At 40.7% G+C, this 15,039-nt stretch overlaps 1 protein-coding gene across 1 annotated transcript in view; it reads right to left on the reverse strand.

The window, feature by feature from the left end:
- LOC105007000 (protein disulfide-isomerase TMX3) overlaps positions 1-15,039 on the reverse strand; it is a 55,234-nt gene that overhangs the window by 36,137 nt on the left and 4,058 nt on the right. Inside the window, exons 5-9 of the mRNA XM_010865750.4 lie at positions 4,692-4,737; positions 3,130-3,210; positions 2,139-2,238; positions 1,300-1,377; positions 808-874 (exon numbers count right to left, since the gene is read on the reverse strand). Coding sequence (XP_010864052.1) covers positions 808-874; positions 1,300-1,377; positions 2,139-2,238; positions 3,130-3,210; positions 4,692-4,737 — 372 coding nt within the window. The remainder of the gene's footprint in view (positions 1-807; positions 875-1,299; positions 1,378-2,138; positions 2,239-3,129; positions 3,211-4,691; positions 4,738-15,039) is intronic.

Consider the following 15,039-nt stretch of genomic DNA (forward strand, 5'->3'; position numbering starts at 1 on the left):
CTTGGTACCGGCAGCATAACGGAAGTGATGAAAGAGTGTGGCGAGCTGGTGCTCATTCGCTGAATGCGGATGGGTGTTGGTGGCAGTGGAATTATAAATAATCATATTGGTGGCAGTGGAATTATAATGGCAAATTCCAACTTTAGCTATAGCACATCATACGCACGCACATACTTTACTGAACCGCTCTAACTTGGACAGCCGAGTCAGTCAGCCAGTGACCGAGTCAGTCAGCCGGTGAGTCAGGCCCAGATTGAAGCCCGCCTTGGTTTATTTGGATTGCACTAAAGTTTCCCAGCATCCCACGCCCACTCACTTATATCCATCATCCATCCCTCCCTCCGACTCTTTTGTCTTGTCTACTGTGTCCGCCTAGAGACAACCGCCGCCAATGCCTCGCAACAGAGACAACAGTGGGCGGAACGGGAGAGCTTTACGACCGACTGAGGGACTACTTCAGAAGGCTGTGCGGTGAGGTCTGATGAAAGATGAAAGAACAGGCGCTTTGGTTTAGGACCCGAGGAACAAAGCCTGCGCAAACAAGGCTGGGAGACAGGGGGAGAGGGAAACAAAAGACAAAATGGCACCCTTGCCTTGCCCAAATTAGACTGACCTTGTTTCAAGAGAAAAGCTGGTCGTCAGAGGCCAATACCATACAAAGGGCCATTCGCTCCGGGAGAACATTTTAGCCAGAGGTTGTTAAAAAACAAATTATTCCTAATTTTGAAAGCGTGAACAACATGTATCCCCAAAGGGTAACCCCGCCCCCCCCCAACTTTAGCAATGTTGCCCCATCAAAATACTCACCATTGTAGGTGAAGTAGGACCCGTCCTTGAAGACCACAACCGATGGAAGCTCTGGCAAAGTCACAGACTGCGTGGCGAAAACACATAAAATACATAATTCAATGCGACTTCCATAAATCACCCGTTCCTTTATTTATGGGCACCTGAGCCATGAGGGACAGCAGTCCTATTGGCAGCAGGCCACTGAAAACTGCAGACCTTGTGCCAAATAGACCCGCACAGACATCATGCTGGCAGGTTTCACTGTCCCAATGGGATTTACCATAGCACACAGCACAGAGAATAACTCAATCGAAACAATTCACCTAATCTATGGATTTCATATGGCCGCGAATACAGATAGGGTTTGTGCTTACAGGCAATACCAGGGATCTTTCATTTCAGATCGGGAAACACAGGACCAAAGTTAGACGTTGGTTTTTTTTCCCCTCAGGGTAACTGGAGGGGAAAATAGATTGCCAAAGAGCATAGGGACTTTTTCCTAGGTCTCACCTCTGGCAAGACGTCTTCAGACGCTGAGAAGAAGTATGTATAGACGATCAGCTCAGCCGCCACATCGATATACTTCTCCTGCAAATGAGAAAAAAATAATTCACAAGAAGTTACAGCTTCTTTTTCTCAGCGAATTGCCACCTGTGTTAACTTTATGTGGGACATTTGTCAAGGTTGTCTTTAGCACGTTGTATAAATGGGCCTCGCTTCACTCGGAGAGGGTCTGGCAGCAGCCGTGTGAGCAGACGCTTTATGATCCAATCAATAAATACTAACTAAGTGCTGTGACAGCTTTCAGTGGCAGTGATTGGACGATAAGATAACAACATTTCACACTCTGAGAGATTATAAACTAATCGGGGGGAATGCAATTGGAGGGAATCAGTGAGAACACAGTTTAATCGTGATGGTAGGTAACCAATAAACACAGTATGGATCTTTTACTAGTATATGCATGTGTGTACTGTGTACAGGCTTCAAGCAATGATGTACTGATCTCTTTTAACATCTTAGAGAGTGGCAAATAAACAACTTAAAACTAGTGGGCTACATACTTCTTTGTAGTGGGCATCCTTAACATATTTCCAACTCCAAACTGGGAGAATCATTTTTATCTGCCCATGCCAACACAACATGTGCTGCCTACTCATTTTAAAGTCATTTTTGTGTCTCACTTGGAGTTTGTTTATTAAACTTTTGTTTTTAAATAAAAACCTGTATATTTGTCACCAACATCTTTGTGCTGGGTAACATTGGTCCATGTCTGACACATATTGCCACATATTATGCATTGTGAGCCATGTCATTCCGCTTCCTGGAGAAACCTCTAGAGCCCATACCTTGAGTGGAGACTCCCCGCCAACGTATACAAAAAGCACATCATGTCTCTTCATCATATGGTCAAACATCTGTTTGCTGGGAAGTGCTCGGACTGCTGGCCTAGAGGACAGAAAACATGCCCAGAAACATTCAAGTTGAGATAGCGAGATAATGTATTTGCTATCACCTTAAAAGCGTGCAATGGTAACACTTTTTGAAACTACCAGACACAGGGAGTCGTTAACCTGAAAAGTGCATTTTAGTTTTACATTGCAAAGACATCTACGGAGTGCCATGCTGAACCCGACCCTGGTTTTCACTAGTTTAACTTGTTTAACTTGTGTATGGTTTTGGCTCCATCTAGCGCACACTGTGAAGGCATGCAGTCAGTGGTAAAACTCGAGCTAGTCATTGACCAATCTTTTAGACAGACCGGTTATGACTGGAGCGGTTTCCCCCTTGAGAGAGAGGAATCTCCTCAGGCTATAGGAGGAACTGGCCTTTGAAGAGCCTTTGAAGGTTTAGGGTGGAAATTCACCACATTCTCCTGTGAAGCGAAGACATGTTGTGAAGTCCCACATGAAGCCCAAACAACATAATGTCCTGTTTATGAAACAGGAGCCATATGCCAATATGCAGTGGATGTAAAGCAGATGTTTGTCTGGTCTTAACACTTTTGTAGACATTTACATTTTAGTCAGTCAGCTCAAGCTCATATCCGGAGTGACTTCACACATTATTGATTGCCTGCATTTAGTACGGTGGGAGGTGAGGATGACTAAGCCAATTGGAAGCTAGGGGTGATTAGGCAGCCATGATGTTATGAGGGCCAGATTGGAAACCCCTACACGGATGTTAAGTGCTGTGGGATTTTTAGTGACTGCGGAGAACCAGGTCACCCATTTAACATCCCAATTGGAAAGTGATTATGTTCTCAATTGTATCACCCATAAGAGATGTTGAATCAGAGACCGGTTCAGTAAGCGATTGGAGTGCCGTGATGTGACTTACCCAGCCACTCTGTTGGCGAATTCTATAATGTCATCCTTTGTCCTTGGGCCCTTGTAATTATAGGCAAGATCCCCCTTCAGCCTGATAAAGGGAGAGAGAGAATGAGTGAGTGAGGCAGAGACAAAAACAGAGACAAACACAGATGGATTGTGACGGTTCTTCACAATGTTTTAAGGACAAATGACGGCAAAAAAGGTGTGTTTGCTCAAAAGAAAAGCAGAATAGAAAATATTTCACTTCACCCTTTAGTACCACACTGGGTATCTAGTGCAAGTCTCAGTTCATGCTATCAAACAACGACAGGTAGAATCAGCTAGCCAGAGATAAGACTGTTTTGTAACATGGCAATGCCAATACTGAAGGTGATTACGCTTCTCCAGGCAGCACAAAGGAATGTAGATAGCCTAACAGAGCGCTGGACCAGTTACTGAAAAGTTGCCGGTTTAAATCCCTGAGCCAAAAAGGTGATCTTCTCTTGAGCAAGGCACTTCAACGTAATTGCACTGGAGATTCCGTCAATAACGGCTTATCCCCGGCTGTGACCCCACTCCCCAATGTCACAGCCAGGGAGGCAGAGGGATATGCACAAAAAAATACATTTACATTTCACAAGATGAGACCCGTGAGTAACAATTATAAGCACCCCGTATTAGACCTTTTACCTGGAGAAAACATGGATCCTGTTGCGTTTCTCTATGTGGTTACATCAGAAACAACACCGCCAGGATCAGACCCCTAAGACCAATACACCCAGGAGGGTTTGCTAGGGTTACGCCAGTACACAAGGCTATTTGGATCTATTCTAATGAACTCCGGGAGAGGTGAAATTCTCTGTCTACCTCCAAATTTATCTCCCGGGGATTCTTCCTATAATGTAGTGCCCCAGAGAGTAATTTATCACCCACTTGGTTTAAATGCGATGATGGCTCCTGTTGTGTGAATCCAACAGAGTTATTATGTTCGCTCAAACAAAACCTAACATTGTGATCTACAGAAGTCTCACAACAATAAAACAAATTTGGTTTCAATAACATTTATACAAAATTGTCCGAAAAAGCCAATTTACGGAGCACAATTTAATTTTGGATAAGCCTAGCCCCAATACAGACGGTTTCACCTTTGCGAAACACACACATTCTTCTAAACTAAAGATATGATTCTCCTTTATTGGCTATTCCCCCGGTTTTGAAAAGGGAAGAAAAAAACAATTGTGCTCCATTGTGCAAGGGTGGCAGTATTTTCACACGTAAGTATTCTTTGCATTACCTTCAAAGATTATTAACAAGTTATCGTATCTTAACACACTAGTCATCATAATATATTTTCTCATTAGACCGTTTGCCGCCCTCAATGTAGGTGGTAACCTAAATCCCCTATTGGCCAGCCCTTGGGGGGGGGGGGGGGGAATTACCATCTGGCCTAATGCTGACAAGTAAAGTCACAACACACAAAACATTTCAGTAGAGAAACATGACCATGCTAAAATGACTAGAGTAGTGTTTCTCTGTGGCCTATTAGCAAACTGCAATGGTCAGTCTGTCTTCATACATACTCATACTTACAATTTTATTGTAGGGTATCCCCGTACTCCAAATTCTGAGGACATACCTGAATGGAAAGTGACAATGTTTAAAAACAACTAGAGCATATTTTTTTTTATCAATCCATATATTCAAATACCTCACCTAAAAAAAAAAAAAATCCATGAGAACTACACTTCTCTGTTCCATGTCTGCACTCATAATGCACTTTCAATTATCTGAAAAAGCACTGTGAATAATTCCTGATTTTGAGAGCTGTTGTCACCTGCTTAACAGATTTAAGTAGCCTCTTAGCTTCATCTTGGACAGAGAGAAACGTCAGCCACAGAATTTAATTAAATCTGTCCGTGAATGTTTAATCAGGTATCTGTGATTACCAGATTAAGTAAGAAGCTTGAGGTCAACAACAAATGATTATGGTGTAACAAAGCCAGACTTGTTCCACAGCCAGGTGAAACAATAGTAAGGTGGCTATATCATTAGGTAGCGGACAAGTATTCAAGATGTCCCAATAGAGTGTAATCCTTTTAGCAGAGCTTTAACAGTCCTATTAGTGCAAAAGAAACGGGTGCTATTTGGGACATGTATGTGTGTGTGTATATGTGTATGTATGTATGTATATATATGTGTTCATTTTCATCTTTCATGCATCCTTCCAGCGCTAATTGCCGTTTGCTACTTCCCTGGGTAAAGTGTACTTTACTGTTACGTTGACCCATTTAGCCATCTTGCATGCACGAACTGTAACACTATGAAAACTAGTTTTGGAATTTTTCACACAAAGAATGTACATTTAGTACTGCAACATGTTCAGCGCCCCAACTTTGGCAATTTTTCTATGCAACGACTGACAATCAATGGTAAACTATCATATTTGTTTTGTTAGAAGCCATTTAAAACTTCATTTTGAACTCAAGAACTTCAGCCTTGTATCAGGGGTGTTTTGATCTGGGCTTGTTCAACTGCTATGCTGTCTCTGACCCAAAGAACTCTTTCCGACTATCCTATGTGCTTTTAGCTCAGTCTCGTGTGTTTCAATTGATTCACTTTGATAACGTTTAACCTAACAGCTTGAATGCTATGCTTTGTCAACCAGTTGCAAAAGCATCCGATCGATGACCAAAAGACATCAGTAGTTTTAATGTTTTAAGTTAAGGTTTCAAATATAGGGAGTTATATTATTTATTTATATATATATATATATATATATATATATATATATATATATATATATATATATATATATATATATATATATATATATATATAACCTTTTTTATTTATTTTATTGAGACATTCCCCATCCAAACTCTCTCGCCTGGTATGTCTATCAGCTTGCATTGACTCAGTCACCTCATACTTGCAGTTTGCTGTGGTGTTGTCCTCACTGACCCTTATGGGTAACATGTGGTTTAAAATACATTTTATGCAACCCAAATATTAGTTATTTACTTAGAATAAGAAATTTTGGCAAAATAGATAAATCCAGTAAAAGCTGCAGTAATTATAAGGCACCTGCAAATTACTTGGTCTAAGGGCTTAAAATCTCAATACAAATAGGGCTTGGAATTTTAATACAATCACAATGGCAATGACATTGTGGCATTTTAGCTAAAAAAATACAAAGCGTACCAAGCTGCCGGGAGGATGTCACGTGATCGGATGTGTGGATGAGTGGGATACTTGTACCCCCGAAATGAACAGCTTTTGGTGGTGGCTACAGATAGAGATTCCATTCAGTCAGTAAGAAATTTATATATTTTTAGTAGTGCGGCAGAATGGTGGAAGGGGTGTTTTGCAACTCAGATGTCCACTAGTATATGGATTTTATATCATCTTTATTTCACATCGTTGAGCCTGTGGCCTGTCAGCTTTGTCTCTGTTCTGGTCTGCAGACACACATTCACAGTTAAGTACTATTGCTTTTAACCAACACACAAAACATCGACGCACCTGTCAAACCCTCAAACACAAACCATTTCCACAAACACCAAAAACCTCCCCTTTTCAAAGATGGCTGAACATTATAGAACAGTCAAAGTTTGAACATCACATAACAAATTTGTTCTCCCATTGACCAGGAAAAAGAAAAGCGCCACCTCCAGTAGTAGTCACCCACTATATTACACTGTGAATCAACCCAAAAACAAATCAAACAAGCACATTTTAAAACCAGGATCGCCGAATGCCCACACCAATTGGCATTTGAGTTTGTAATTCAAATGAAACTTGCCATTTTGAAACGTACACCCTTCCTCCTTCCGTGACCTTTCCTAAACAGACATACAGTATCTCACAAAAGTCAGTCCACCCCTCACATTTTTGTAAATATTTGATGATATATTTTCATGTGAAAACACTGAAGAAACTGCACTTTGCTACAATGTAAAGTAGTGAGTGTACAGCTTGTATAATATAAAGTACATTTGCTGTCCCCTCAAAATAACACAACACACAGCCATTCATTTCTAAACCGCTGGCAACAAAAGGGGGTACACCCCTAAGTGAAAATGTCAAAATTGGGGCCCAAAGTGTCAATATTGTGTGTGGTCACCATTATTCTCCAGCCTTGCCTTAACCCTCTTGGGCATGGAGTTCACAAGAGCTTCACAGTTAGCCACAGAGTCCTCTTCCACTCCTCCATGGAGCTGGTGGATGCTAGAGACCTTGCACTCCTCCACCTTCCGTTTGAGGGTGCCCCACAGATGCTCAATAGGGTTTAGGTCTGGAGACATGCTTGACATCACCTTAACCCTCAGCTTCTTTAGCAAAACAGTGGTCGTCTTGGAGGTGTGTTTGGGGTCATTATAATGTTGGAATACTGCCCTGCAGCCCAGTCTCCGAAAGGAGGGGATCTTGCTCTGCTTCAGTATATCACAGTACATGTTGGCATTCATGGTTCCCTCAATGAACTGTGGCTCCCCACTGCCGGCAGCACTCATGCAGCCCCAGACCATGACACGCCCACCACCATGCTACTGTAGGCAAGACACACTTGTCTTTGTACTCCTCACCTGGTTGCCGCCACACACGCTTGACACAATCTGAACCAAATACGTTTCTTGGTCTCATCAGACCACAGGACATGGTTCCAGTAATCCATTACTTCAACAAACTGTTTGCAGACTTTCTTGTGCATCATCTTCAGAAGAGGCTTCCTTCTGGGACGACAGCCATGCAGACCAATTTGATGCAGTATGTGGCGCATGGTCTGAGCACTGACAGACTGACCCCCAACCCCTTCAACCTCTGCAGCAATGCTGGCAGCACTCATACATCTATTTCCCAAAGACAACCTCTGTATATGACGCTGAGCACGAGCACTCAACTTCTTTGGTCGACCATAGCGAGGCCTGTTCTCAGCGGAACCTGTCCTGTTAAACCGCTGTATGGTCTTGGCCACCGAGCTGCAGCTCAGTTTCAGGGTCTAGGCAATCTTCTTATAGCCTAGGCCATCTTTATGTAGAGCAACAATTATTTTTTTCAGATCCGCAGTGAGTTATTTGCCATGAGGTGCCATGTTGAACTTCCAGTGACCAGTATGAGGGAGCGTGAGACGATAACACCAAATTTAACACACCTGCTCCCCATTCACACCAGAGACCTTGTAACACTTACGAGTCACATGACACTGGGGAGGGAAAATGGCTAATTGGGCCCAATTTGGACATTTTCACTTAGGTGTGTACTCACCTTTGTTGCCAGCAGTTTAGACATTAATGGCTGTGTGTTGATTTACGCTGTTATACAAGCTGTACACTCACTACTTTACATTGTAGCAAAGTGTCATTTATTCAGTGTGGACTCACTTGTGTGAGATACTGTATATTACATCCCTTTGTCAGTAAAACTATTTAGAGACTATTTACCAGTTTTTTTTTTATCATGCATGTATTCCGACTTAATTGGCCAACAGGCCACGACATTTAGAGTTGGTACCCAGACGCTAATCACCCGTTACTGAATTCATGACGTCAGTGGATGAATGCGCGATACTTCCAGATGAATGATAGAGCCTTGGTTGAAATTGAATGAACATACAAATAAAATACATGACCATTCAACAATTGAATTATTGAAACATAATACAAACGATATAGTCTACTTGACAATTCAACATATGTATCACACGTTACCGGTTTTCAATAGGTGATTCAGCTTCTTGTGTAGACAAATTCACCAAATGTAAATCTAAATAATTATTGACAAAATGAAATATTAGACATTCTTTACCAATCACCAATTAAAAAAATTGTATTACATGTTATAATTTTTATTATGACAGAGAGAAAAACAAATTCACATACATTTTCTCTGCTTATTTTACTGAAGATTAAGATGTACACATTCTTTTTCTATTGTTACATGTACCTGAGGAACCTCATTGCCGCTATCCTGCATTTCAGTTGCACATGCCACATTGTACCTTCAATTTGCACATTTATACATCACACTTATAACATACATGTTCTTAATTGTTTCACTGTTAAAATATTTTATTCTAATCTAATGAATAGCAATGAAATAGCAATGATGTCAATGGGAGATAATCCCCTGAAGTGTAATGATGAGGGTAGAAATTGTATATAATCTGTACTCGATGAGCAAGTCAGACAACTCAAGTTACAGTGTTTAGTTTACAATGGCAAACCGAACCCACCGATTCAACGCCCTGACAGCATTGCAAATGCTATAAAATGTAGATGAGATGGAGTCAGATGAGACATAGATCCTGAAATCGATGAGTCGGATGCTGGGTCTTCATCTAATTCAGATATTGAACCTCCACCACCAATGCCTGAGCCTCCTCACACAAAAAAAATTAAGAAACGAACCAACGGCGACCGCAAATGCCACTGTGAGACACTACTGTAAGTCATCCTTTCATCATCCTTTTACACTGCTAATCGAATTTACATTATTACATTTCGTTAGTTATGCATGTCACGGTTTGGTAAGCAAGGAGACCAGGCGCAAGATCAAATGTGAAACAAGGGTTCACTAAGCTGAAAAGCGTAATGTGTAATACAAACAATGAAGCCTGAAACGGCAAGAACTGATACAAAGGAACAAGTGCGCTAGGCGAGAAAAACTACAAACACACTCTGACTATTACCAGACAATATTCCACAAAGACACTGACAAACACAAGGGCAGTTATAGGCTGTAGTAGTGAGGATCTGGTGTGCGTAATGATGGGAAGTCCAGGGTGTTCCCGTGAATGCAGTGCTAGCAGCCAGAAGAATGGACAGTGGTGGCTAATTGGATTAAATCAGTTGATAAATGACCCAAAATAAATTATTTCAAGTCAATATATGTCCACTATGCCTGCCATAGAATGCACAAGATACATAGAAAACATAAATTTGGTCCATTTTAAATCATGTCCATTCAGTCACCCAGTATCAAACTAGTGCAATAACCCCACTCTATGGCCAGACATGCCCTACCCGGACATCTATTCCCACCTTACTGAGTCTCCAGGTAAGCAAAATACCAGTGAAATAGTTTACTATTCATTCCTGCTCTACAAATAGTTTGCAAGCTAGTAATGTGTAGAATCTTTACCTTCAGTAAAATGAGTAGAGAAAAATCAAAGAGATGATAGGATGTGTATGCGATTGTCTCTCTCCAAATAACAAAAGCAACCAAGCAAGCCTACTTCAGCTGGCCCACAATTAGAAGGGATGAATGTGGTTGGCCTCACTGGATTCAAACCTCGCTGTGTCTCTAACCACTACGCCACTAACCTATACGCGTGCCAAGTGCCGGTATAGCGTCTCGACATTAGATACTTTTGTCACGCATTAACATAACCGCAAGTTTGAATATTTTGCTAGACACCTTTAAGTATTGTGTTAAACTGACTAACGTTTCTTATGAAGTTTACTACCACCACGAATAGCATCTATGAACTGTATGCTTTTGTCACTGGCCGTTTTAACAGCTTATTAGCCAGTAATAGGCTTGCTAGTATCCATTTACAACTTGGAATAGTCATAAGAATTGACCAAATGCTAGCAAGACTGAAGATTAACTTTATACTCCCAAAGCAATTTCATTTCATGGCACAACAATGTACGTTGTTCTTTCATTTGAAGGACATTGATACAATAACAATCCATACAGGTGACAATAACTGACTTTTTTGTCAAATGAAAAGATGAGAGAATCGTGGAAATCACTCCTCTTTTACTGCGCAAAGGGTTGTGATATTCCATATATTACCCCACAAAGCATGTCCAGATGCGTTCTTCGAAAATCCATCAGAAATAGTTGCAATATAACCATAAACTGTTTTAATTTAGGCTTAGTATAGTGTAGTTAGTGAAGGTTGTATCCAGCGAAAAAAATCCTAATGCATAATTTGTTTAGACTATGACGAGGTTCGAACACGGGTCCCTTGCATGGGTTCCATGTCTCTAATCACTACGCTATTTAACAATGTAGTCAGTCAGTCACTCATTAAGAGACATTAGGCCGGCTCCCCTTACACTGTCCCCTTACTGGCAAAAACATTGACGTATAATACCATTGCTGAATTGAAAATTGGTGATCGTTGATTTCATGAATAATTGTGAATATAACAGAATGCAGTGATGTGGAAAAACCCGATTCCAAAAAAGTTGGGACACTGTGCAATTGTGAATAAAAACAGAATGCAGTGATGTGGAAGTTTCAAATTTAAATATTCAGAATACAACATAGATAACATATCAAATGTGTAACTGAGAAAATGCATCACTTTTAGGGAAAAATAAGTTGATTTAAAATTTCATGGCATCAACACATCTCAAAAAAGTTGGGACAAGGCCATGTTTACCACTGTGTGGCATCCCCTCTTCTTTTTATAACAGACTGCAAACGTCTGGGGACTGAGGAGACAAGTTGCTCAAGTTTATGAATAGGAATGTTGTCCCATTCTTGTCTAATACAGGCTTCTAGTTGCTCAACTGTCTTAGGTCTTCTTTGTCGCACCTTCCTCTTCATGATGCGCCAAATGTTTTCTATGGATGACTGCAGGCTGGCCATTTCAGTACCCGGATCCTTCTTCTATGCAGCCATGACATTGTAATTGATGCAGTATGTGGTCTGGCACTGTCATATTGGAAAATGCAAGGTCTTCCCTGAAAGAGACGACGTCTGGATGGGAGCATATGTTGTTCTAGAACTTGGATATAACGGTCAGAATTGATGGTACCTTTCCAGATGTGTAGGCTGCCCATGCCACACGCACTCATGCAACCCCATACCATCAGAGATGCAGGCTTCTGAACTGAGCGCTGATAACAACTTGGTTTGTCCTTGTCCTCTTTAGTCCGGATGACATGGCGTCCCAGTTTTCCAAAATTAACTTCAAATTTTGATTCGTCTGACCACAGAACACTTTTCCACTTTGCCACAGTCCATTTTAAATGATCCTTGGCCCAGAGAAAACGCCTGCACTTCTGGATCCTGTTTAGATACGGCTTCTTTTTTGACCTATAGAGTTTTAGCCAGCAACGGCGAATGGCACGGTGGAATGTGTTCACCGACAAAGTTTTCTGGTAGTATTCCTGAGCCCATGTTGGGATTTCCATTACAGTATCATTCCTGTATGTGATGCAGTGACGTCTGAGGGCCCGAAGATCACGGCCATCCAGTATGGTTTTCCGGCCTTGACCCTTACGCACAGAGATTGTTCCAGATTCTCTGAATCTTTGAATGATATTATGCGCTGTAGATGATGATAACTTCAAACTCTTTGCAATTTTTCTCTGAGAAACTCCTTTCTGATATTGCGCCACTATTTTTCGCCGCAGCATTGGGTGAATTGGTGATCCTCTGCCCATCTTGACTTCTGAGAGACACTGCCATTCTGAGAGGCTCTTTTTATACCCAATCAGGTTGCCAATTGACATAATAAGTTGCAAATTGGTCCTCCTGCTGTTCCTTATCTGTGCATTTAACTTTTCCGGCCTCTTATTGCTTTTTTGGAATGTGTAGCTCTCATGAAATCCAAAATGAGCCAATATTTGGCATGACATTACAAAATGTCTCACTTTCAACATTCGATATGTTATCTATATTCTATTGTGAATTAAATATAAGTTTGAGATTTGTAAATTATTCCATTCCTTTTTTACTCACAATTTGTACAGTGTCCCAACTTATTTGGAATCGGGTTCGTATGCGAGTTTGTTTCAGATTTACACATGATGATTTAGTCTACACAAGAAGTTGAATCTCCTATTGAAAAACGGTCAAGTGTGATATATATGTTGAATTGTCAAGTAGACTATATCGCTTGTATTATGTTTCAATAATAGCCTAATTAAATTGTTGAATGGTGTGAGGGATTTTTCTGTAAATTGCTTATAATCACACGTGTTATGAATATATCATTAGGCATGTTTAATTCTGTCATTCTTGCATGATTTTCATTAAAGTCTATTGGATTCACAAGTTTCTGAGTTGAAGTGCTTTTTGTTTTAGTCATTGTGGACTTGGGTTTTCCACGACAATGGTTATGGAAATCTTGTATTTCATTTGTAAGTTCATTCAAATTCAATCAAGGCTCTATCATTCATCTGGGAGTATCACGCATCCATCCATTGACTTCATACAATCAGTGAGGGGTGATTAGCATCTGGGTACCATTAGCAGCTGCCTAGGTACCAACGCTAAGTGCCGTGGGCTGTTGGCTGATTAAGTCGTAAAAACTGTAAAATGTTTTCTAGATAGTCAAATAGCTCACTGGATATTTTTGTTTACTGCACCATTCTCTATTGTCTCAAGAGACTGTAGTGTGAAAATCTCAAGGGGGCCAGCTGTATCTGAGGTGCTAAAACCACCATGTCTGGCAACAACTGTCACAGCAGGGTCAAGGTAGCTTTGATAATGTGTCTTCCCTTCCATGTCAGTATGTTTAATATATTGAAGCAACATGATTTAGTGTTTCACTATGTTAACGGTGTACCTATTAAAATAGCTACCGAGTGTATAGTACCGTTCACTTAGAAATGTCCTTGTTCTCTACTTGTTGTCCATTATAATTACAACAAATTGATCAGAAACACAGTGTAGACATTTTTTATGTTGTAAATCACTATTGTAGCGGGAAATAACCAATTTTCAATGGAATATCAACAAATGCGTACAGACGTCCTTTATCAGCAACCATCATTGCATTCCAATGGCACATGGTGTTGGCTAATACAAGTTTATCAATTTAAAAGGCTAATTAATCAGTGATTATTTTAGCACAGCTGTGCTAAAACACAAAACAGTTGTGTGGATTAGAGAAGCAATAAAACTGACCTTCTTTAGACTAGTTCAGTATATTCAGCATCAGCATTTGTGGGTTCGATTACAGGCTCAAAATGGCCAGAAACAAATAACTTTCTCCTGAAGCTGATAAGTCTATTCTTGTTCTGAGAAATTAAGGCAATTCCATGTGAGAAATTGCCAAGAAACTGAAGATCTCACACAACAATGTGTATTACTTCATAGAACAGCGCAAACTGGCTCTAACCAGAATAGAAAGAGGAGTGGGAGGCCCCGGTGGACAACTGAGCAAGAGGACAAATATATTAGTGTCTAATTTGAGAAACAAATGCCTCACAGGTCCTCAGTTCCTGCCAGCTTCATTAAATAGTACCCACAAAATACCAGTCTCAACATCAACAGTGACAGGCAATTCCGGGATGCTGGCCTTCTAGGCTGGCCTTCTAGGCTGAATTTGTATGTCACTCTTACAGCTAATGCACATACTGCTATTTTCCAAGACATCAAATAGGACTTGAGACGCAAGATTATTATATTTTGTAAACTTGCAGATATCAATAGCACGCGACGCCACCTTCCGAGGTAGCATGCAGCACATTTTCAAAAGAGCCCCACAGGAGATTTTCCAAGTGTGAATAAAATACACTGCATAAAACGTCTGTGCATTGTGGACGCATATTACTCGATTTCCCCTCGATTGAGATGTTCAAACCAGTGTAGTAGGTCTCGAACATCCCAGTGTAATTTCAAATGCTACAGACATTATTATGCAAACTAAGGTCAATCTATGTCGCTTTTTATTCTCTCACTCTTTATGTTTAATAAGCCCTTATTTTGTCTTCTGTAAACCCATGATTTATTTGCAAGGTGGGACTTTTCTGCGGGAAAGAGGTTACGGTTGAATGACAACGTGACAAAAGGGGGTTTATGGTGTATGGTGTATATTGTTGTGGAAATTCTGATGTATACTTGGTCCTATACATGCATAAATGGGTTACTAGTTAAAGGTACTGAGTCCCCATGTTTGGATGAGAAAAGGAATGTAGGGGAGGGGGATCTGGTATTTGCCTAGGGGGCATAATTAAATGGAATCAGCAGATTA

The sequence above is a fragment of the Esox lucius genome, chromosome 21, assembly GCF_011004845.1.
Source record: "Esox lucius isolate fEsoLuc1 chromosome 21, fEsoLuc1.pri, whole genome shotgun sequence".
NCBI lineage: Eukaryota > Metazoa > Chordata > Actinopteri > Esociformes > Esocidae > Esox > Esox lucius.